This window comes from Diplodia seriata (genome assembly GCF_021436955.1).
Source record: "Diplodia seriata strain FDS-637 chromosome Unknown scaffold_5, whole genome shotgun sequence".
NCBI lineage: Eukaryota > Fungi > Ascomycota > Dothideomycetes > Botryosphaeriales > Botryosphaeriaceae > Diplodia > Diplodia seriata.
The window spans coordinates 475173-497553 of record NW_027117312.1 but is presented as its reverse complement, the minus strand read 5'-3'; the positions used below and the strand labels follow the sequence as shown (position 1 = coordinate 497553).

The window sequence follows — 22381 nt, the reverse complement described above, 5'->3', positions numbered from 1 at the left end:
GAGGAATCATATGCCGCACGCATATATGTCCATCCTTCTCCACACGCCATGAGATTGTGGCTCGCATGCTGCACATCAAAGCACGCACACACACACTACTGAGCGGCCGCTTCCCGTATTTGGTTTGTTGCCGCGCGTGTGCGTGTGCGTGGAATGGGCGGTGAGCGGCCGGCGATGGCGGCGGTGGCTCCTCCGGTGACCGGCAGTTCCAAAGAGCCGAGCAGCGAAGCCTCCTTCCTCCTCCGATGTACCGGTACCCATAACGCTTCTTCTTCGGCGGAGCGAAGGGCGGTGGGAAAAGGCACGACGGCGGAAAAAAAGAGGAGAAGACTGAGGGGTTTGCTGGTTGTGAGAGCCCGTCCCACCAGTCGCAGCCGATCAGTTTCTGACCGGAGTGGCGAAGGGAGCAAAAATACGGAGATGTGTTCTGTCGACTGCATGTTCGGCTTTCATTACGAGCCAGTTTGCTCTTCCTTACCCTAAATGGCAACAGGTGTCGGTGCGTACGAGATAAGAGCAACCTATGCAGAAACGGAGAAGCTGCAAGACGGGAGCCGAACACTGCTCGGCAATCGAGGCTCTTGGGACAAGAGAAGGGAGCAAAGCCTTGGCATAGAAGCAAGTGCTAAAAATGCAACCATGGCGTGAGCAGGCACAGAATGAAGTGGCAACATGTAGATTGAAACTTAATTTCCTTGGTTGAACAAGACGGCAGAAAGAAGCACACCTTGAAAGCACTTTTCAGTCCCCGAAACAACGAGAAGAAATAGACGATCAAACATATGTATGGAAACCGATCTCTTACACGCGTCTAGATCTCGGCATTCATCACGGCATCCTGCATGGTCACGTCAGCTCTACCGCTCTGGTGCGTGATATTTCGGGGAAAACTTACCCTGGCGACGTTGTAGAGCGGCTCGATACCGGTCCAGTTTTTGAACTGCGTGTTTGTTTAGTATTCGGATGTTTCGGCTAATATGCCGGAACAGCAAATGCTCACCTGGAAGACACCTTGCCCGACCAGAACCTCAAGACCATTGACCGTCTTCCACCCTGAATCCGTCGCCAGCTGCATGAGGGCCGTGACGGGAGGCTTGTAGGCCATCTCCAGCAGCGTCCTCTTGGGCTCTTCCATGCCAGCGCTCGCGCCAGGCATGGAATCGGCACCGCCCTTCTCGAAGACCTTGCAGATTATTTCACGCATGTTGCTTTCAATCGGCTCGGTCGCAGGGATCGTGCCGATGGCGACGTGAGGAATGCCCTTCTCGGCGTCGAGCGCGTCAACCTCCTCGACCGAGGACAGAATACGCAGGTTGAAATCCGCCGGGAAGGACGCCTTCAGTGCTTCCATCTTGTAAGCCGTACGGCCAAGCAGGTAGATAGGGCTGTAATGCATTGAGGCGAGCGCGTAAATGGCAGCGCGAGCCGTGCCCCCTCCGCCGATGACGAGGCCGCTCTGCTTGTTGCTGCCGCCCATTGAGCCAGAGTTGCGCAGAACCAGAACCATGCCCTGCCAATCTGTGTTGCGGCCGATCAGGTGGACCTGCGAATTGCCGGCTTCGTCCGTGACCTCCTCGGGGACGATGGTGTTGATGGCGCCGATGATCTCGACCTCAGGGCCAACGCCATCAATGTACGGGCGTATCTCTTGCTTCAGAGGAATAGTCACGGAGGCACCGCCGAAGTTGGGCTGCCGAATGATATCCTTAAGGTCCTTGGCACTTGTAGTTTCAATACGGTCGTAGGAATGGGGAAGCCCGGTTTCCGCGAACAGAGTGTTGTGCATAGGAGGAGAGCGCGACTGTGAAACAGGGCTTCCGGCAACGAAGAACCTCTTTGGCTCAACCTGTCCCATCAGGGAAAGACCTCGGCGGATGTCAGCTGCCGAAAGCTGGCCAGGCGCCGCAGCGCCTGGCAGCTCTGGGTGGCTGACAGGCGTCATGAAGCCGTTGATGATGCGGCTGAGCTTGCCAACTGTGCCCATGTTGATGCCGATGACAGGAGTAGGGTGTGTCTGCTCAGCCCACGACTTGAATTCTGCAAGCTCAAAGTTGTCCTGAAGCGCCTTGGCAACGCCAACAAGCTTGATCACATCGCCAAACTGCAGGGCCCTGTTGTAGAACGGAATCCAGGAGCCATTGCTCCAAGAGAGCTCTGCCTTCGGGTCGTGGTGCGAGGCGATGATCTTGCTACTGCCCTTGTTCGAAGAGATCTCTTGCAGGAGTTCCTCGGGATAGGTGATCTCGAGATCGATGAACTCGAAACCCATGCGGATAGCCAACTTGTACAAGCCGAGCGCCGCATCATTAGCGCCATCGGGGAACTTGCCACCTTGGCTCTTGCTGCGGATAGTAAAAATCAAGGGATGAGAAACCTTCGACCGCAGGAAGGTGATTTGGTCGATGAGGAAGTCTGTGGTGGGAATGCCATTCTCCGCATTGGGGTCCTCGAGAAGATCCACGCGGACCTCGACCGCATCAGAACCAACAACAACCCGCTCCAGTCTATCGGAAAGAAGGTCGATTTGAGGAGCAGTCAAGCAAACGAAGAACGATTGCTTCTTGCGCTTCAAATTCTCCAGAGCATCGTTCTTCCCGGTGATGAGCGAAAGGAAACGATCAAAGTCATCCAGGGTCCTGGCAAGGCCGCTGTCCTCGACGGTTTGACTGTGGAATTGGTAGTTGCTGCACTCCTGGTACCAGTCTTTCCTACGCTCCCAGACACTCATCATCGGGTCGACGTACGCAGGACGCGTTTTGTCGAGGCTGAGGAACTCCATGACTCTTTGAATGTCCCGAGTAATGAGGAGGACATGGCCATCATTTGCCCAGTTCTTGAGGAGCTCGCGGGCCTCGGGGATTTCTACAACGCCGCCGCCGCAAGCGAGAATGTGCCCCGTGCCTTTCTCCTTCATGACGCGTTTAACAAGCTTGAGTTCCTCTTCACGGAAGAACTCCCAGCCGTGATTTCTCACAATGTCAGGGATCGGAAGGCCAACCTGTTCCTCAAGAGCATTGTCCAGATCAAGCAAAGGCCAGCCAAGGATCTTGGATGCCCAGCCGCCCATAGTTGTCTTACCAGCACCCCTCATGCCAATGATAAACATTGACTTGGTGGTCTTCTTTGCAGCGCTGTGGTGGATAGATGGGTCGGGCTCATGACCCTCCAAGCTGGCACCGAAGAGCTGACGCAGAATGTCCCAAAAACCGGGCCAAGTCTTCGCCGTGCAGTCCTTCTCGAGAATAATGACGGGATCAGGAGCAACGAGGGAGAGTACACCGAAGCTCATGGCCACACGGTGATCATCGTAGCAATCAATACCTTCCTGCGGTGTGTCGAGCTCATAGGTACGGCCATCGATTTCAAGACCATCGTCATGTTCACGGCAGATGACGCCGTACTTGGCCAGCTGGTCCTTCATGGCAGCAATGCGGTTGCACTCCTTGACACGCTGGTTGGCAATGCCGTTGATACGGGTGGTAGCGGTGGTGCCGTTGTTGGTCGCAACGGCAGCCAGAACCGAAGCTGTCAAGAAAGCGTCCGTCATAGGCTCCATATCAACCTCCGTCAAGGCCTTCAGTTGACCTTTAGGAGGACCGGTGACCGTAGTGGACGTCTCAGTCTGCTCCACAGTACAGCCCATAGGCCTAAGAACATCGACCGCAAAGCGGGCGTCTCCCTGAAGCGACTTGGAGCCAATGTTTGGAACAGTGCAAGTAGTGCCGGTGATCGCAGCAATGGCAAGAGGGTAAGTAGCCGAGCTTGCGTCGCTCTCAACCTCGTAATTAGCCGGGTTCACGTAGCTCTGGCGAGGGATGTGGTAAGTGTTCTCTTCAGTGGCAGAGCGCTCGACCTGAACACCGAAAGAGGCCATCATGGCGATAGTCATGTCGATATAAGGCTGCGAGATGACCTTGCCGCCGACCAGGCGAAGAGTGACCGGCTTCTTAGCGTAGGGCGCAGCCATGAGGATGGAGGAGACGTATTGGGAGGAGACATTGGCAGTAAGCTCAATGTCGCCACCCTCGAAACCGCCAGACGCACCAATGCGCAGAGGCAGGCAGCCCTCCCTCTCGAGATATTCAATCTGCGCACCGTTGGCCCTCAGAGAAGTCACAAGCGGCCCAATGGGCCTCTCCTTCATTCTAGCATTTCCAGTCAAGACGGTAGACGCAACAGACGATTGTTTCGCGAGGGTGACAACCGATGTCAGGAAACGAGAAGCAGTGCCGGCATTTCCAATGTAGATCTCATCAGAGCTGGCTGAGAGCGCACCACCATTGCCATTGACAACCAGGACGCGGCCGTCGTCTTCCCAAGAGAAGGAGGCACCACCGAGCTTAGAGACAGCGCCGAGCATGAATTGTGTGTCGTCCGAGTGAAGCAGGTTGGTGATGCGACAGGTGCCTGAGCCAAGGGCAGCCAGCACCAGAACTCTGTTGGAGACGCTCTTAGATCCAGGAGGAGTGCAGGAGACATTCAAGTCGGAGGGCACGCCAGGGTGAACAACGACGCTGGGAGACAGAACGATGCGGATGTCCCGGTCAGCAACAACGCTGGCCTTCTTCTCGTAGGTCCTGCCAATACCCGCCAGCAGGACAATCTTCTTCTTCTGGCCATCATTCTTCTTGTCCACAGCCATGATGGAGATCAGCTCGTCGACTGCACAATGCTTGTTTGCAGTGCGCTTGCGCACAAGCTTGTCATTGAGCGAAGTAGGCAAGTCGTAGCTTGCAATGCACTTGGTCAAGCGGGCAACTGCACCGGGGGCGAGCACGCCCAAGTAGCGGGCAAGCTCGGCTTCCTTGACCATTCCAATGGCAACGCACTCACCGTGAAGAATCTGCGGGGTGAGGATAGCCTCCATGGCGTGGCCAATTGAGTGACCGAAGTTGAGGAGGTTGCGCAAACCACCCTCCCTCTCGTCGGCAGAGACGACATGGGCCTTGACGCGGACAGAGCCCAGCACGATCCTCTTGAGTATGGAAGCGATGTCGGCCAGGCGGCGCTGGCCGCGAGCTGGCTTGTGGTTGATGGTCTTCATGATCAAGGAGGCATTGTCCTCGAGAGCGGCGAACTCTTCCTCGTTCCAGATGGCAGCAGTCTTATACAACCGTCAGCCGCAGCGACACGAGGCGCGCAACACGAGACACTCACCTTCACGACCTCGCCCATGCCGTTAATAAACTCTCTCCTCGGCAGGGTCTCGAGGAACTGCAAGTCAATGTAGATGCGCTCAGGCTGCCAGAAAGCGCCGACAAGGTTCTTGCCGGCGGGCGTGTCAATGGCCGTCTTGCCGCCAATGGACGAGTCGACCATGGCCAGGAGCGTCGTGGGCACCTGGACGAAGCGGACGCCTCTCATATAGGTGGCAGCAACGAATCCAATCATGTCACCAATCACACCACCACCCAGAGCAATTATGACGGTATCGCGGGTGCATCCTTGGCGCAGCAACCAGTCCTCGACGGTGGCCTTGGTGGAACGCGACTTGGAGGTCTCGCCGGGAGGGATTGTGTAGGAGAGCAGGCGGGCGGAGGGAGCATGCTGGGCGGCGTGCTCTTTGAAGCTTTTCTCGAAGGCGGGGGTGTAGATGTCGCCGATGTTGGTGTCGGTGATCAGGACATAGGTGGAGGAGCGGATGTTCTGGAGCAGGTCCTGGGCGATATAGCTGTTCCACAGGCCGTACTCAACCACGATCGAGTCCTTGCCCAGAATGGGGACGGTCGTGGGGCCAGCGGCCGGGTCAGTTGTGGTGCCGCTCATGGCGGGGGAAGGTCGCCAACGGTCGGGCGAGAGCGACGGATCTACGGCGCGCAGCCGGACGGGAAAATGCCAATGCTCAGTCGCAGCACAGAGAATGCTGGGAAGTTGCTGCAACGGAGAGGCGGGGAGGGTTGAGGCAGTCTGCGAAAGTCCGCCGCGGGGATGTGAGTCAACGCAGCTATCCAGAAAAGTGGTCAAACAATTTCGGGGCCGCATTCGGAGCCTCCGCGGCGATCGCTTGGCACCTGCGCCCTCCAAACCACCCACCAACCCCGCCCACCAACGCCCGCTCCTGCATTACCAACCCCTGGCCTGACCTCGCAGTGACGTCCACTCGTCTCTAGCATCTCAGACCCGCAAGCCCGCCCGCTCGCGGTGGACCTGCGCCACGACTGCACGCAACACTCTCCCACCCAACGGCTCTACACGGCCCACATTATGTTCCTCGCCTTCGCCACCGCCATGGAGGATTCCCAGGTGTGTGCAAGATAGGGTTCAAAGGAGGCCGTTGCATCGCCGTTCCATGATACCGAGGCGAGAGCGGCGTAGTGGCGATCGGACACCTCTTCTCCATGGCTCTGTTCTGGTTGGTTGACCCGTGCGACACTTGCGACCCTCTGGATGCGCCTATTGCTTCTCCTATCTATGACAGCTAGGACTTGCGGCTGTTGTTGCAATCTGCAAGTCCTGCTTGACTCTCAGGAACCGAACTGCTCTTGGGCTCGGCAAGATGAGCGCGACGCACGCTTAAGTAGCTCGGTGCCGCGCTGCATCAACAACCGGGCGGGCCACCTCACCAACGAGCATCCGTTGCTTGTGCTCGAGCCGGCGTTGTGCAGAGGGATTGCGTTTATGATGGAAGGTCCCGTCCCAGCCTCGGCACTTGGTCATGCAAGCAAGAATCTTGCGTAGTCTTGATGGGCTTAAGCGTTCTCCTATCGGCCTGGATGCAGCCACAGGACAATCAACTAAAGCCCGATTTACCCCATCTGGATATATTTCCGCATCCCCCGGCCTTGTGGCCGCCCCATATCCGCCATCTGCGGGGTTGAAAGCTGGGGAGGCGTGCAGATTGTGGGGTTTCGGTTGTCGACGCGATTCGCAGCCTACCATTCGCACTCGCTGTTGCGACGGTCTCAAGCGGCTTGACCGAAGCTTGTACAACCCAAGTCCTTCGTCCGACGTATGTCTGGTCGTACAGAGGCTATCTGCGGGGTAACACGGCGCGCCTCAGCTGCGGCTGCCCCTGGCGTGCACCTCAGCCGTATATAAGTCGACGGCCATCTACCTCTTATCGCCACCAGGCGCACTGGCTCGTCTGCTGCCCTTGATACATCTTTTATCATATTCTCCGTGATCATGGATCAGAAAGATGCTCATGTACCGGCCGGGGACGTTGAGAAGAATGGCACCTTCTATGTTGAAGATGTGGCCAAGGCTGAGGCGGCATCACCGGCCGCGTCGGGACATTCCAGGCCACTTGATTCCGAAGATGAACCCAAGGTCAGTCTCGAGATTGGCGTTTTGACTCGCGCAACTAAGCCTTGGGCCAGATGACGGTTCGTCGCTTCATGCCTTTGGTCGCCATGGCGTTCCTCTGGACTGGCTCCCAGATTCCGCTCTACCTCTATGGCGCCATCCCGCCTTACATCTACGGTGACATTGGCGGCGTCGATAGATGGATCTGGTTCGTGCTGGCGAATCTGCTGGCCTTGGCTGCTATCTGTCCTTTCGTTGGATCCCTTTCCGACCTGTTCGGGCGACGATACACTGCTATGACGGGCGCTGTCTTCCTCATCATCGGAAACATTGTCACTTCGACCTCCCATACCATGAACATCTTCATTGGCGGCATGGCCTTGGCCGGGATAGGAGCTGGTATCCTGGAATTGACTGCGCTTGCTGTGACGTCCGAAATTGCCCCAACCAGGAAAAGAGGAAAATACAACGCTTGGATGATCTTGTAAGTGTGCTCGCCTGATTCTCGTAATGCAATGAGCTAATCTGGCCTAGTACCATCCTGCCTTTCTGTCCGTCCGTGCTCTGGGCCCAGTGGGTGGCTCACTACGGCAGCTGGCGCTACATCGGCCTCTGGTGCGCCCTCTGGGCATTCATCGGCTTAGCCCTGACTTTTATCTTCTATCATCCTCCTCCGCGTTCGAACATGTGCGGGCTGTCCAGGAGAGAGGTTTTGAAGCGGATTGACTACGTTGGCGGCTTCTTGTCCATTTCCGGGCTTTTGCTATTCATGGCTGGCCTCCAGTGGGGAGGATACAACTACCCATGGACCTCAGCTCATACTTTGGCACCTCTGCTGATAGGCGCTGCCCTCGTCGCTGCGTTTATTGTGTGGGAGTCCAAATTCGCGGCTTACCCCATGTTTCCATCGAGCATCAAGCGAGAGCCGAGAATTCTGTTGTTGACCCTGAGTAAGCTCGCAGGCGGACATAGGCTTATCTTCCGCTAACACTTCCAGTCATCACATTCATCTCCGGCGCCAACTTCTTCAGCGTCCTTCTATTCTGGCCGACGCAATCGTACAATTCGTACGGCCATGAGCCAACCGCGGTTGGGGTCCGCAATATCACCCTCGGGTTCTCAATCTTGGCCGGCGCGTGTATAGTCCTCGCCCTGCTCACCTACACGCGCGGCCACATCCGCCTCCTGATGCTCGGGTCCTGCGTGTTCATGACGGCGGGAGGTGGTGGAATGGCTGCCCTACGCACCGACAACATCTGGCTCGTCTATGTCGTCCTCACCATCGCCGGCCTTGGAATTGGAGGAATCGTGGTTCCAGCGAGTATCATCACCAACATCATCTGTCCAGACGAGGTGATTGCAACGGTGACGGCTCTGACGCTGGCCATTCGCGTGCTTGGCGGTGCCATCGGCTACTGCATATACTACAACGTCTTTGCTCAGAAGTTTGCGCATGCCGCGTCGGAACTTATTCTCGTCCCTACAGCGGCCGTGACTCTACAGACGAAGGACCCGGAAATCCTAACGAAGGTCGTCGAAATTACGGTTGCCGGGTTGCTCGACATGTTCTACGAGTTTCCCAACATCACTGAGACGCAGGTGCAAACGCTGATTCATGCTGGGCAGGAGACATATGCTTACGCGGTACGTAAAATTGGCTTCTCCGTTCGGTGTCCACCGCAAACTGACCATCTCAGTACCCGTACGTTTACTATGTTTCCATAGCCTTCGGTGGGGTCTCGATCATTTGCAGCCTTTTCCTTGGCAACATCAAGAAGTATATGACGGATAAGGTTGCGGTCAGCATGTAGAAGAAACAGTATTCCGTCGGACCACTGAACGGTCGGGTCCAAATGGGAATCCAGTCTTCGAAGTTTGCAATGACGTACAGATGAAGCAGGGGTCTAGCCGTGATCAGCCCATGTCCGAACAAGAGCCTCATTTACGTATTCGGGCAAAGAAAGGTCTTCCGTCGTTACTGACATGGGGGCCAGAATCCATTTGCCTGCAGGCCAAGAAGCAATGCTAAGACGTCCGGGTCTCAGGAACATTGGGCACAAATGAATGCAGGCTTCGGTGCTCGTATTGGTCCTGTGGTGTGAGGCTGCGGGTCAGGACTCCGTAGCGATTGGCCCCACTTTGATGACAAACAGGCTGCACATGTCTGCCTACGTCTTGACCCCGGTACAGGCGCACATGACGGTGTCGCACTCAGCCTCAATCACTTGCCAAGTCGGGTAAAGCGGCCCAGCGAGCCATGTCAATTCCTCTCAAGCAAAAGTCAAGCTCAATCAGAGCCTCCAAAGAAGATATCACCCTCTTTACGCCCGAATACTCAGTCCCAAGCTACCAACCATGCCACAGCTTACCGAGAGTACTCCGAACAGCATTTTCCAAGCCAGATGCCTGAATAGCCGGGGCCCGGGGGAAGGGGAACTGGATGCACAAAACCGGAACTCTACCCATAGTGTGCTGCACAGCAATCCTATCGGTTCGGAAGCAACAAGGCAGCTTTCTCGCTTCCCAAGAACAAGAATACGAAGAAGGATCGGCATGCCTGTCTCACGAGGCTGCGACTCACCACAGGGTACAACATAAAAGAAATGATATCCCCATGGATGTTATGGCTCACAGCAGATCGACTCTACGTTAAACTATACTCTCATGGACTACGGATAACTGGCCAAAGGCCGTCTAAACCTACCTCAACCAACACGCAGTTTCACAATGCAGATGCAAGCCTTCAACCAAGTCGCGCTTTTGGTCCCCACGACCGTGGCCTCTACCAATGTCGGTGAGTACTGACTCATTTGAGACTGTGTAGTGAGGCAATGTGATAGGTGTATAATATTCATCAAGAAATCTACCCTCCATACGCCTCACCGATCACGCGTCTGGGATCCGATACATCCAGATAAAACTAACAACTAAATAGGCGCTTGTAGCTGGTCTACTACTTCAACCATTGCCGCAACCGCGGCAACCTACACTTCAGCACCATGCCCAACCGTCACTGGCAGCTTCATGGTGGCCAAGGATATGGAAGGCGCCTTTGAGCTTCACGGCATCGAAGAGATCCAAGGCAATCTCGTGATCAACGGCGCCACAAAGCTCGACCGCATCGACCTGGGCGATTTGCAGAAGGTCGATGGGCTCCACATCAGCAACATCAGGGTCGACAGGGACGGGATGAGCTGGCCGAAGCTGCACACGGCCAAGCGAATCGACTGGTACCATCTCCAGCTCTTCGACGGCCGCGGTAGCAACAACCCCAAGATAACGGGCGTGGAGAACCTCAATCTGTACAACACCACCATCAACGACCTCAGCGACGTCTTCGATATCGAGGCGGGCGGATACATCTTCGTCGCCGCCAACGCCAACATGGAGAACGTCACCTTGCCGAACCTGAAGAGCGTCGGCATCGCGCTCGAGATCTTCGACAACGCGCCGTCGGCGACGATATCCTTCCCGGAGCTCGAGGCGGCCGAGAGCATCGTGGTCAGCCAGATCGGGAGGGGGGCCGGTGGCGCCGCCGCCGAAGCCACGACGTCGCCATCCTCCTCCCTGGACCTGCCCAAGCTCGTCGAAGTCCACAAAGACTTCACCATCGGCGACAGCCCGGGCCTCGCCGCCGTCAACGCGCCGGCGCTCACGCGCGTCCGCGGCGATCTCAAGGTCGTCAACAACAGCCGGCTGCGCACCATGCCGTTCGAAAGCCTCGGCAGCGTGGACGGCGACCTGCTCTACAACGGCAGCTTCGACGCGTGAGTCTTACACCCCCCACCCAATCAACCAACCATCCATCCACGCTCGCTAACACGATGATGCATCGCCGCCTGCAGGCTCTCCGGCCAAGTCGAGCACACCATCGGCGCGGTCCGCTACGAGACGGACCGCGGCTTCAGCTGCCGCCGCTACTACGGCTCGACCTACTCCTACCAAGGCGGCTACTCGTGCACGTCCGCCTCGGGCTCCTACGACACCGTCCGCATCATCGCCTCCGCCCTGAATCCGTGGAACACGCCCACGCCGACACCCACGCCGACGCCCACGCCGGCCCGCTCGCACCCCCACAAGAAAAAAGACCACCTAGAGTGGTGGGCCATCCTCATCCTCTGCCTGCTCGTCGCCGCCTTCGTCGGCGCCACCGTCGGCTTCGAGCTGCGGCGGCAGCGGAGGATCAAGGCGACGCTGGCGGCGGCGCGGAGGACGAACAGGGTGAACCTCGCGACGGCGAATAACGTAGGGGCGCCTTTGCCGCCACCGTCGCCGCCGGTCTACCGTCCGCGGGAAAGCGGTGATGAAGTGGTGGTCGTTTTCGACGACGATGATGCCGACGAGATCGTGCCGCCATCGGCCGCTGCGATGGCGCCGCCGCCCAAGTACGAGGAGGTGGTCGATCGAGATGCGGAGAAGGAGGCGTTGGAGAGGGAGATTCGGGACGGGAACTGAAGTGTACTCGGTTGTGATGACGCGTGGAAGGTTGTTGGGGGACAAGGGGGAGCTGTGGTATACGTAGCAGACGACACGGTGCATGCGAATTCGGACTGACGACTCTTCATGAGATCCAGGTTGAATCTGATACGTTTTGTGTTTTGTGTGTTAGGAAGAAAATACGTGATGCTTGACCCGATTGAAATATACACAGCCAAGGATAGGAGATTGCGCCCAACGCCAATTCATCAACAGGGTCGTGTCGTACTCAGAAACAATTTTAGAGTCGCTGTAACGTTGGTCCGTCTTCCATCTCTAGGAAAAGGTGTCGTGAAGGAGGGGAGAAGAAAAAACTTGCTGTAGTTTGAGGCTGGTATTCTGGAATCTTGGTTAGCTATTTTCCATCCAGACCGGCTTATGAAAGTTGTGCATATGACGAGATCCCTTCAGAAAGTGAATTAAGGTATCCGCAGAAAATACTTAGACAAACCATGAATTGCCTTTACGGCATATAATAATCATGGGGAAAATAGGTCAACGTAGTCATGACTTACCAGGAGTTCGGTATGAAGAACGGCGTGCGGACGTGGTATAATGCATTTGAAGCATGTCGAAGCTACGCACTCTGTTGTGGACAGGTTGCTCGCCAACTTGGAGCATAGAGGCCAGGCTGTAGCGTCGAATAAAATGGTTGGGAAATCGGAAGAATGCAGGCCCGCTAACCTGTCGAATCTAGGTCGAGGCAGCCTGGTGGCTTTGGTGCGGTTTGGAAAGGGCCGCCCACAGAAGGGAAGCTCAACCAGACTCTGAAAGGAAGTCACCACCTGGGGCGGCTCGCGGTTTTCAGGTCGTTACGTGCAATTTTGTTTTGCAAAAAAAAGGGTCGATGATCAGAGATGAAGCATGAAACTCGGGTGAACCACGAATGGCTCGCGTTTCTCGATTGTACGACTAGCGTGGGGTCGCGCGCGAGTGCGGGATAGAGACGTCCTGACAGCTGACGAAGTGTAGACGTCTTTGCTTAGGTCGTGGAAGAGTACGGAGGCACCCAAAACCGAGGTGCCTGCGCAGTACGCAGTCCAGAATGCCCGGGAATGCACGTCGTTTCGAGAAGTGTTGGGAAACCACCTAGGAACGCTTTTGACGATGAACGACATATTGATTATGGACGAGGAAGCCGAAATATGGAGAAAGCAGCAGCAACGCGACTTAAGACCCTGCGTGACGGGCGGAAGTGAGATGGAGGATCCAGAAGTGCGACGGGAAGCGACAAGTGTCGTTGGGGAAAAGGGTCTCAAGGGTACCAGTGATAGCCCGCGTTCCTACCGGAACGGAACGCTGGCGGGGAACCGAGTCTAGAGCGTGGCTGGGGGTCCGTTGCGACCGCTGACACATGAAGAACAGTAGATACGAACGAGACGCTACCGAAAGCCAACAGCTCAGCCTCGCGCATTGTAAGAAGAGCGGTAGCAAAAGCACATGCGATAAGACTACGCCGAAAGCACGTGACCTACACAGCCCCAGTGACACAGGGACAGCGGGTTAACTAGGAGATAACAGACAACGCGACAGTGCGAGAAACGGAGATGATTTTCGTTGCCAGTCTGGGGTCGCCGTTCCGCGCCCGAAATTGTGACTATTGTACATGCCGGAACGGTGGCCAATGAGAAATACACTGACTGAGCTTAGTCAAGAAAGTAATAAGAGAAGCCCGATTTGCCTGAGCGCCAACGCTGAATTCAACTCCTGTCCTTGGGTCCTTTTCCGTTTGTCCTTTTTTGTACACGTTATGAGCGATCGTTGACGTCGTTGCGTCCCATGAGGATCTTCTCGCGGTCCTGGCGCATGCCCTCCATGACGGCTACGAGGCCGCCCTGGCGCATCCGCTGCAGCACAATCTTCATGCCTTCCTTGGCATTCGGCTGGCTCTTCTCGGCGCGCTTGAGGCCGATGAGCTCGATGGACCGCTGGATGGACGCGGTCGACCAGGACTTGAAGAAGCCAACCTTGGCCGGCTGCTCTTCCTCAAGCTCGGCAGCCTTCGCATCGGCGGCAGCCCTGGCGGCACGTCTCTTCCGGATGTTCTCGCCAATCTTCGAGTGTAGAGTGACGCTTGTCTCAACGTCCGTGGTCTCGTTAAGACCCGACTCTAGCAGGCCGTGGGCGGCGGCGCTCTTCTCGCACCTGTTGGTGCGGAAGATGTCGGCTGGACGGCGGAAGGTCTGGCGCTCGACAACACTGAGTACACCAGTCCATTCAAGGTTCTGGCTGACGGTGTCCATCCAGCCCTCGCGGATGTTGACGACACTGTGCTCGAGGATGTAAGCCTGGGTGTCGCCGGCGGTGGAGGCACCCAGCAGCGAGCGCGGCAGGATCTTCAGCACGGCGCCAGGCAGCTTGGAGCGCTTCAGGTGCAGGCGCACGGTGTGCAGCTCCTGAGTGTCCGGGTCAAAGCGGCGGTCGATGACATCGGTGGAGAGCACATGGGTAGAGTAAGGGTTCGGGTAGCGGAGGAAGTAGGCGAGCGTGACGGCGGGGAACGAGTAGTCGTAGCTGAAGGAGCTGTCGTAGAATTTCACCATCGTGAACGTCTTCGCATTCTCGGGCTGCGTGGATTGAGATGGAGGTGGCGGCGTGGAGGTAGAAAAGGCGTGGGACGGGGCGCGGGGACCAGGCGGCAAAAGGCTGGCGCTTGCTTTCCAATGGCTCGTCACGCTCTGGTGACGGTCTCCAGACATCGGGCAGATCGCGCCGAAACGCCGAGCGGGGAATGCACCAGCCACATGCGGCGGTGCGAACGTGGGCTTTCTGTGGCTGTCGCGCTCGAAAACAGAACACCCCGCCGTGACTCTTCCGCGCCTAAATTCGCAGTGAGTCGCAACGTTGCCGCTCTCTCGCTACTCCGCCCAACGCTGCTCGCCCCCTTCTCCGCGCGCGCAGCTTCTCCGGACCAACGCCCCTACCTCCAATCGCACCGCAACCCCCGCCATGGCCGAGAAGCAGCCCACCACCGAGCTCGGCGAGCCTCCGTCCGTCGCCGCCCTCTCGCTTGCCGAGACGGCCACCGACCCCGTCAAGAAGGCTGCTGAGCAGGAGATCAACCCCTGGGACGTCTCTGCCGCCGTTGACGATGAGGGAAACACTCTGGCCTTCGACTATGAGGCAATCTCGCGGTATTGCGCGCCGCCTGTCTTTTTCGCTTTCCGGCGCTGACATGAGCCCAGCAAGTGGAACACCAAGCTGATCGACGAGGCGCTGCTCGAGCGCTTCGAGCGTGTCACTGGCAAGAAGCCCCACCGCTGGCTGAGACGCGGCCTCTTCTTCTCCCACCGCGACTTCGATCTTATCCTCAATTACTACGAGCAGGGCCGTCCCTTCTTCCTCTACACCGGCCGTGGCCCCTCGTCGGATAGCATGCACATTGGCCACACGATCCCCTTCGAGTTTACTCGCTGGCTGCAGGAGGCCTTTGACTGCCCGCTCGTTATCATGTTGACGGACGACGAGAAGGCCCTTTTCAAGGACAACCTGACCTTTGAGGAGACCATGCAGTGCGCCCGCGACAATGCCAAGGATATCATTGCCCTTGGCTTCGACCAGAAGAAGACCTTCATATACAGCGACCTGAAGCACATCGGATATGCGGGTGGCCACATGATGATCAACGCCTGGGAGTTCTCCAAACTCGTTACCTTCAACCAGGTTCGCGGCGCTTTCGGCTTCGACGGCAGGTAAGTTCTCAGGACTTGTACGCTGGGTCGCGTATGCATGCTTATCCTTCCAGCACCAACACTGGTCGCATCTTCTTCCCCATGTTCCAGTGCGTTGCAGCCTTCGCTACCTCGTACCCCGAGATCTGGGGCGACGACCCGAACTCCGACTTCCGGAGCAAGAAGACGGCCCAGATCCCTTGCCTGATCCCCTGCGGCATTGACCAGGATCCCTACTTCCGTCTCGTCCGCGAGAACTCGCACCGCATGAAGAACCCCGTCCCGAAGCCCGCGCTCATCCACTCCAAGTTCTTGACTGCCCTTCAGGGCTCTGGTGGCAAGATGAGTGCCAGCAACCCCAACAGTGCTATCTTCATGTCGGATACCCCCAAGCAGATCCAGAAGAAAATCAACAGCCACGCCTTCTCCGGTGGCCAGGAAACCCTTGAGCTCCACCGCGAGCTGGGCGGTAACCCGGACATTGATGTTGCGTATCAATATATCACCTACTTCGAGGACGACGACGAGAAACTGAAGACGCTTTATGACGGCTACAAGAAGGGGGAGCTCCTGACGGGTGAAATGAAGAAGGAGTGCATCAAGCTTATGCAGGCGTACGTCAAGGGCTTCCAGGAGCGCAGGGCGAAGGTCACGGAAGAGGTTATGCAGAGCTACATGAAGCCAAGAAAGCTGGAATGGGGCCTCAACCCGAACCCCGTGAAACCCGCAAAGAAGGAGCCCGAAAAGAAGGAGGCGGAGAAGAAGTGACTATCTTATGACCAAATTCCAGATGACGGAGTAGCAAAAGAGGATGAAAAGAGACATGTACCAGGGATTGAGCCTAGATCCGATGTGATTGAACCGCATGTAGACAAAAGTTGTTCATCTCCCTGGATGCTGTAAGCTTGAATTAATGTGCACCTCCTGTCTAGTAAAGAGATAGATACGGCAGAACCCCAAGCTAGATGTCTTCGATCCAGGTTAAACCTGCTTACGGATTTCCTTGCTCCCTCCATTCGCTCCATTGAAGTATCATCTGCTCATCCCGCTCGCACTAGAGTTTGTGGTAGAGTCCTTCTTTTTCTTGGACATGACCTTGCCCTGTGCTTCCTTCTTCAGCCTCTTTTCTTCTCGCCTCGCAGCCTCCACCTCTTGCTTTCCGTTTAAAACCTTACGCTGTTCTCGCTCCTCTACAGCCCCGGTCAGCAACACATCCCACCACTTTCTGCGGCAGCGTATAGAGGGCAGGACACTGACCAGCAGTTTCCTTGATCATGCTGAAATAGCCCCGCCTGAAAAGACCGCGCGGAGGCATATCCTGCTCGAACTCGGAATCGTATTCTTCCTCGGTCACCTGCACAGACGCGAGTTTCGACTTTTCCGACTCGACGAAGACCTCTCGCTCGCTCTCGTTCCCATCGAGCTCTCGGATCTCGACGACGGCCTGCTTCTCATCCAGCCAAGCCGAAGTGTTCACGCTGCAGAAGTACGGCTGCCGGCATTTTTCTTCTCCTTGATCCGGCGAGGATGCATGGAGGCGCGGCCGGCATGCTTGGTCATCCGGCCCATCCGGGTACCGGGTTCTGGGCGTGCGAACGAAACGCGGAAGGGGGAAGCAGAGAAAGGTTTGCCGCGCTTTGCGGAGCGTTCGAGATATCAGCATCACCTCCTGTGCGTGCGGAACGGCGCGCTCTCTCGGGACTTACCCATGACGAAGGGTTCGGCGATTCCGGCTCAACGGAAGGGAGAGAAGAAGCTGGACGTGAGATTGTTCGTTTAACGGGGAGGCTGGAGCACGTAGACTGCGGAACAAGCGCAGCGAGGCCCTGTTCCAGCGGCAGGCTCGGGCAGTCGGAGATAAGGTGTCTGGAGCCAGCCATCAGCTGCAGTGGCCCCTCCTCCGCACATACATATATACGCAGAATGCAAGGCAGTGCTAGACGCCACATTGCGTGGCGTGCTGTACCGGTACGGTATTGATGTACAGCCCCCGAATCCTCCCTGCAAGGTTGTTGGCGGGTGGCGGGGAGGTGCAGCGCCCACCACACGCCAGCTCGACATGGTTGTGTCGCCCCGCGGGGTGGGGGCCGCGCGCTGCTTACACACCTACTTGCAGCGGCACGGTGGCGGCTGCGTTTCGACTTTTTGCCCCTGTGTATCTTCGAAAAGGGCTAAAGATCGAACGTCTGCGGAGGTAGATGCAGCTCGCTCATTGCGACCCCGTTGTCACAAAATTCTCCGCCGGGACCAGCGCTTCCTTTCCTGCAGCAGCAACACCCTTGCTACATCACTGCATCTTTCAGCTTCGGTGTCATAACCAAAGTAAGAATGCCGCGGAAAGGCTACGCCAAGATCGCCGCTCAGATGGCCAAGCATCCTGAGTCGGCCATGGTGCGTCAGTTCGGCGACCTCAACTTGCAGAATATCCTGTACCTTCAAGCCGAGCTCGTTGGGCTTGAGGAGGACTTTCGCAGGCTTGAGGCGAAGAATGACGCTTCCGAGGACGAGGAAAAGGCGGCCTTTTCGTTGGACTGGCATGCGTTGCATAGCTACGGGCAAGACGACGATGACAGTGAAGGAAGCGAGCAGCAGAGCCACTCGGGCAGCGACAATCTCGACAGTGGGAGTGAACAATGGGAACTAGCGCTCAAAATACGAGAGAGGTTGAAGGAATACAGTAAGCGTGTGAATTATTCTCGAGCGGAGGCTTGTTTTGCTAACGCCTTGGAAGACGAGGCAGTCATCCAATACGCTCAAATCAGCTCATTGTCAACACCCAAGACCCGCGATCTGCACAACTTCCAGGACTGGATGAGCAGGCCGCGCCGGGGCAACATCCAGCTCTTGGGACGTGACCGACGAGTATGGGAGGACGGCCGCGATTTGGTAGCCCTGAGGAGTCCGGAAAGGGCATACCCGTTCGCAAGATGGATCATGAAGGCAGTTCCCGCATTTCATACACTATTCAGCAGACGACCCGAAGTAAGTCAAGGGCCTGTGCAAGTCCTGCGACTCGGCTAAAGGACTGTTTGCAGCAGGGTGATGAAGAGTCTAAAGCAGCAGGCGGAGAGTTGAACAAAGACCTTGGTACAAAGGAACTCTCTTACTCGAATAAGAAGGTCATGCGGGCGGCGGCCTTTATCGGGACCGTAGTCGCAAGCCTACTGCCGGTGCTGGCCATAGTGGTTCTGTATTCAGTGCATGGTATGTCCGCACGGCTCGGCCTCGTTGCAGCCTTCACTGCCGCCTTCTCGACAAGTCTTTGGTTTATGACGGATGGCAAGATAATCGAAGTCTTTGCCGCAACATCCACGTGGGTTGCTCTCGTGAAGGGCTTGAGAAGTTGCAACTGGCTGACTGCGTCCAGGTTCTCGGCCGTATGCGTCGTGTTCATTGGTACAAACACCAACAATGGTTCGTGAATTCTGCGGGAGGTCACGAGGGGCGGAAAGTCCTCACAGGCAGGCAATCTCGTCTATGGTGTCATGGGACAAAGGAATCATCTGTATTATGAAATATGCAACAAAGGACACATGCATACGCTGTTGAAGAGGTGAAAGAAACCATGCAGCCACACCGACTTACCTTGACTTACCTCATCTCTATCCAAGAGATGCTGGGGGCAAAGCCCTGCTTGACTGTGCACCAGCACTTGCCGTCTGGAAGATATTGTTGTTCTCCGTTGTACACGCCAAATCGGTGCAGCGGGTTTTCGAACACGATTTCGCCGACACCAGCCCCAGCGAGGTTACCCTCCATACCCAGGCCGCTCTGCGCCATGACAAACTCGTCGTCTTCATCCTTGACAGCACCCGTTTGGTGACATCTGAAGCAATACGGAACGAGGCCGGCGCGTGCGCGATTGATGGGGAGGTTTGGCTCGTCGCGGATCTCACAGTCCCTGAATGTGAATTTGCACGGCACGGGCGGAAAGAAGGGTTGGAAGTTGCCCATGTCGTTGAAGGACCACTTGCCTTCTTGACTGTACTCATGGGGGTTTGTGCGTGCACGCCAGGTTTGAATGCTACCGCCTTCGTACCATGGTTGACCCTTGGGGGTGGGTATTGCGCTGAAGCCACCAAAATATGGAAACCAGTCATCCTCGGCACCCGCGTCCTTGGACTTCCGAGACTTCTTTTTCGACAGGGCCCATTGGTCAAGGCCGCCAGCGGCAGGACTCTCGTCGTCTTCATCCTGGACAGGGAGCCAACTGGCCTTGTCGCATTTGGGGTTGGGGCAGGTGACCATGACGCGTTGCTCGGTTTGGCCTTCGGTCCTTACGACCCTGGGGAGCACCGTTTGACACTTCGGGCATTTACGCTCCACCAAAGCCATACTGACGTTCTGCTTTGTCTTTCCATCTACCAATGCCGCAGAAATTCTTTTTATGGATTGGTCGGCATCTGACACCTTGATAAACCGTTTCGCCAGAAACGCCGTCTCGCCTAAACGATACTCATAGGCCGAGTCGGTGCAGGTCAGGGTGTTGTGATCGCAGAACTTTGCACAGTATCCGCAGAACGACGTGTCCCGTGGTGAGAGAGCGGCTCCACGCGGGCTACGTAGCCAGTCCAACACCAACGCCCGGCTCTGGTGCCGAAACTCCTCCTTGCGCCGCTCTATTTGAGCAGGGTCGCAAGCTGACGCGAGATGATCGGAACCACAAACGATGCAATATGGGAGCTTTTCGAATGCAGTCTCGATCGCCTTTTCGGCTGTTTCTGTCCATTTTCCCTCTTCCGGGCAATTCGCAAACGTGTGGTCTGTGTTTTTCTTACAGAACTCGCAGTATTCGTTTCTACTCGCCTTGTTGTTGTTGTTGCGGTCACCCTTGGCCGCTGGCCGAGAGTTTGGATTCTTGAAGCAGTTTGAAGGTAGATGGCTGCCTCCTTTATTGCAGTGAATACACGTGTCATACTCGCCACTGGACTTGTGGTCGAAGTATGCCTGCTTCTCCTCTTGGGTAGCGTCGCATTGATTTCGGTAATGGCGAGTTGCGCCACAAAGTGTGCAGCCACCCTTGTTGGGTTTGTTGCTGTTGTTGCGGGCGTTGTTATTGTAGTTGGGTTGGCGGTTCGGCTGGCCTCTATTTCCAGAGGGCCCACCGTAGGGGTTGCCGTTGTTTCTGTTGCTGCCGTTGCTGTTACCGCGCTGGCGATTGTTCCGCCCCCTGAACCTGGGCATCTTGGATATTATTATGCCTGTCAGTAATAGTCACTTCAAAGGACCTGCTTTGGTGTTCGAAACGAAGGAGAATGTAGGAATGGATCGAGAGCAGATGTCGGTTGGCGTGGAAGCGAGAGAAGTCCGCCTGCGGAGTGCTGATGCAAGAGATGGAAAGTGTGCTCTCTAAGAATGGTGGGCAGAGGGGGGACGGCGCGGGGGCCTGTTATAGTTTTCTTCCACAGACATATCTTTGTCTGGCGAGGGATAATATCTTTGTCGGAGAGGCGATGCCTTGCAAAAATAGAACATGGGCGATCGGCATTGATGTGAAAGAACGATTGTCTGACGCTAAAATTGGCAGGCATTGTTCGACGGGGCCAAATCCTGACTCGAGAGAGCGATCCGTGATCGACCGTTGGACGCCATGGATTGGTTTCCTTGCTGGGCTGGATAAGGTAAGCAGACCCTGGCGAAAGACTGTGGGAGAAAGTGGGCGAGCAGGTTGAGCACACGTGACGGTGACATGGCGGGCGGGTCGTAGGGCGGGATCAGGGCCAGGGAAAGAAATCAGGAGGCTGGAAAGGTTAAAATCATGCTTAACGCATGCGGCCTGTATCAGGATGGGATGACGAATGAGAGACGGCACGGAGCGGTGGTGCAAGAATTTTCGAAGATCAGTCGCGTTACTATCCATTAGCTCCCGTTCCACACCCGCACAGCGTTCGTTGGTAGTTGGTAGCGGGTGGTTCGCCGAGGAATGCCAGGCGAGCGGCGCCGAGTATCCGACCCGAAGTGTCCGCAAGCGGCACACGGCATCTGGAGGTTGGAGGTTGGAGGCTGCAGCTGCGGCTGCGGCTGCGGCTGCGGCTGCAGGTTGCGTTGAGACAGCGGCGCGAGGAGGCTGACTGCTGCGTCACACAGGGCGAGCGAGGTTGAGCGACGGCGAGTGTTGCTTTCAAGGCACCCGGCTTCGCCGCGACTAGTGACGTGAGATTGGGCTGGCTGGCAGCCGGCAGCTGGCAGCATGACCTTCTGGAAACCTCGGAGACACGAGGTGGAGCACGCGGTGCCTGGCGGGCGTTACGTCAAACCTAAGTCGTTGAACCCAAAAAGTAAGGCGAGACCGGCCCGACGCGTGCGAGTCAGCGACGCGTCTGCGGCGCGCCCGGACGCGGTGACGCTATGCATCTTCTGCAGCAGCCCGAGCTGCGCGGAATGGTGAGCATCGTACCATTCGCAGGCGGGTGCAGCTCCGACGCTCAACGGTCCGGCAAATCGTGAGTGAAGGCAGAGCGGCAGAGGCTTTTTCGCGGGGATGACGCGCAGCGCCGGGTGACCCGCGCAGCCCGCCGGGCCAGCTGGAGATCATGACGCGCGCAGAGCCAGCAGTCGCAGGCCGCCTGCAGTCCCTCGCGCCGGGCTCCGCAGCAACGCGTTCGCCAACACAGCTCTCCATAGTGCCTTGGGCCCTAGCGGCAGCTCGGCTCTGCGCCTTTGGCGCGACGCAGCGCGGTTGGGTTTCAGGCGCGCGCCGGGGCCTGGCTAGGTGAAGAGCCAGGGAGCGGCAATCACCAGCCTCCTGCTTTACCGCAGCCACAAATACCCGCCGCCCGCGAGGCCCACATCAAAACCACTGACCTGCTGCACCTGCAGAGGATTGCCAAAAACTCCACTCTGCCAGCAGTGCCGCTCGTTCGAGAGTGCCCCCCGCAACCGCCCAGACACTGTCCGGAGGACGGTCTATGACGAGCTCCCCGGCCCCAGGTCAACCCCCGACTGCCAGCGCTGCCAGCACTGGCCTGGACGACCCGCCCACGCTCTCT

The 22381-nt window shown here is 56.9% G+C and overlaps 8 protein-coding genes across 8 annotated transcripts; 4 read left to right on the top strand and 4 right to left on the bottom strand.

The window, feature by feature from the left end:
* Nucleotides 1–811: 811 nt before the first annotated feature.
* On the bottom strand, nt 812–5766 carry ARO1 (3-dehydroquinate dehydratase (3-dehydroquinase); the record flags this gene model as incomplete). Its single annotated transcript, XM_066776604.1, has 4 exons — nt 812–838; nt 896–940; nt 1001–5104; nt 5158–5766. The coding sequence occupies 4 exons, from the start codon at nt 5764–5766 to the stop codon at nt 812–814; spliced, it is 4785 nt and encodes a 1594-aa protein (XP_066632446.1).
* Nucleotides 5767–7125: 1359 nt separating this feature from the next.
* Nucleotides 7126–9056, top strand: SLS55_005152 (uncharacterized protein; the record flags this gene model as incomplete). The annotated part of the gene is made up of 5 exons (XM_066776603.1): nt 7126–7269; nt 7320–7729; nt 7780–8195; nt 8243–8889; nt 8943–9056. The coding sequence occupies 5 exons, from the start codon at nt 7126–7128 to the stop codon at nt 9054–9056; spliced, it is 1731 nt and encodes a 576-aa protein (XP_066632445.1).
* Nucleotides 9057–9972: 916 nt separating this feature from the next.
* On the top strand, nt 9973–11016 carry ecm33_2 (cell wall protein Ecm33; the record flags this gene model as incomplete). Its single annotated transcript, XM_066776602.1, has 2 exons — nt 9973–10039; nt 10181–11016. 2 exons carry the CDS (start codon nt 9973–9975, stop codon nt 11014–11016), a joined length of 903 nt encoding a protein of 300 aa, XP_066632444.1.
* Nucleotides 11017–13469: 2453 nt separating this feature from the next.
* SLS55_005150 (uncharacterized protein) lies at nt 13470–14264 on the bottom strand (the record flags this gene model as incomplete). Its single annotated transcript, XM_066776601.1, has 1 exon — nt 13470–14264. The coding sequence occupies one exon, from the start codon at nt 14262–14264 to the stop codon at nt 13470–13472; it is 795 nt and encodes a 264-aa protein (XP_066632443.1).
* Nucleotides 14265–14670: 406 nt separating this feature from the next.
* On the top strand, nt 14671–16160 carry WRS1 (tryptophan--tRNA ligase; the record flags this gene model as incomplete). The annotated part of the gene is made up of 3 exons (XM_066776600.1): nt 14671–14855; nt 14907–15413; nt 15467–16160. The coding sequence occupies 3 exons, from the start codon at nt 14671–14673 to the stop codon at nt 16158–16160; spliced, it is 1386 nt and encodes a 461-aa protein (XP_066632442.1).
* A 264-nt stretch (nt 16161–16424) lies between these two features.
* Nucleotides 16425–17272, bottom strand: SLS55_005148 (uncharacterized protein; the record flags this gene model as incomplete). Its single annotated transcript, XM_066776599.1, has 3 exons — nt 16425–16582; nt 16650–16884; nt 17099–17272. 3 exons carry the CDS (start codon nt 17270–17272, stop codon nt 16425–16427), a joined length of 567 nt encoding a protein of 188 aa, XP_066632441.1.
* Nucleotides 17273–17451: 179 nt separating this feature from the next.
* On the top strand, nt 17452–18413 carry SLS55_005147 (uncharacterized protein; the record flags this gene model as incomplete). The annotated part of the gene is made up of 2 exons (XM_066776598.1): nt 17452–17457; nt 17664–18413. 2 exons carry the CDS (start codon nt 17452–17454, stop codon nt 18411–18413), a joined length of 756 nt encoding a protein of 251 aa, XP_066632440.1.
* An 82-nt stretch (nt 18414–18495) lies between these two features.
* On the bottom strand, nt 18496–20576 carry SLS55_005146 (uncharacterized protein; the record flags this gene model as incomplete). Its single annotated transcript, XM_066776597.1, has 2 exons — nt 18496–18817; nt 18988–20576. The coding sequence occupies 2 exons, from the start codon at nt 20574–20576 to the stop codon at nt 18496–18498; spliced, it is 1911 nt and encodes a 636-aa protein (XP_066632439.1).
* Between the last annotated feature and the right edge of the window lie 1805 nt (nt 20577–22381).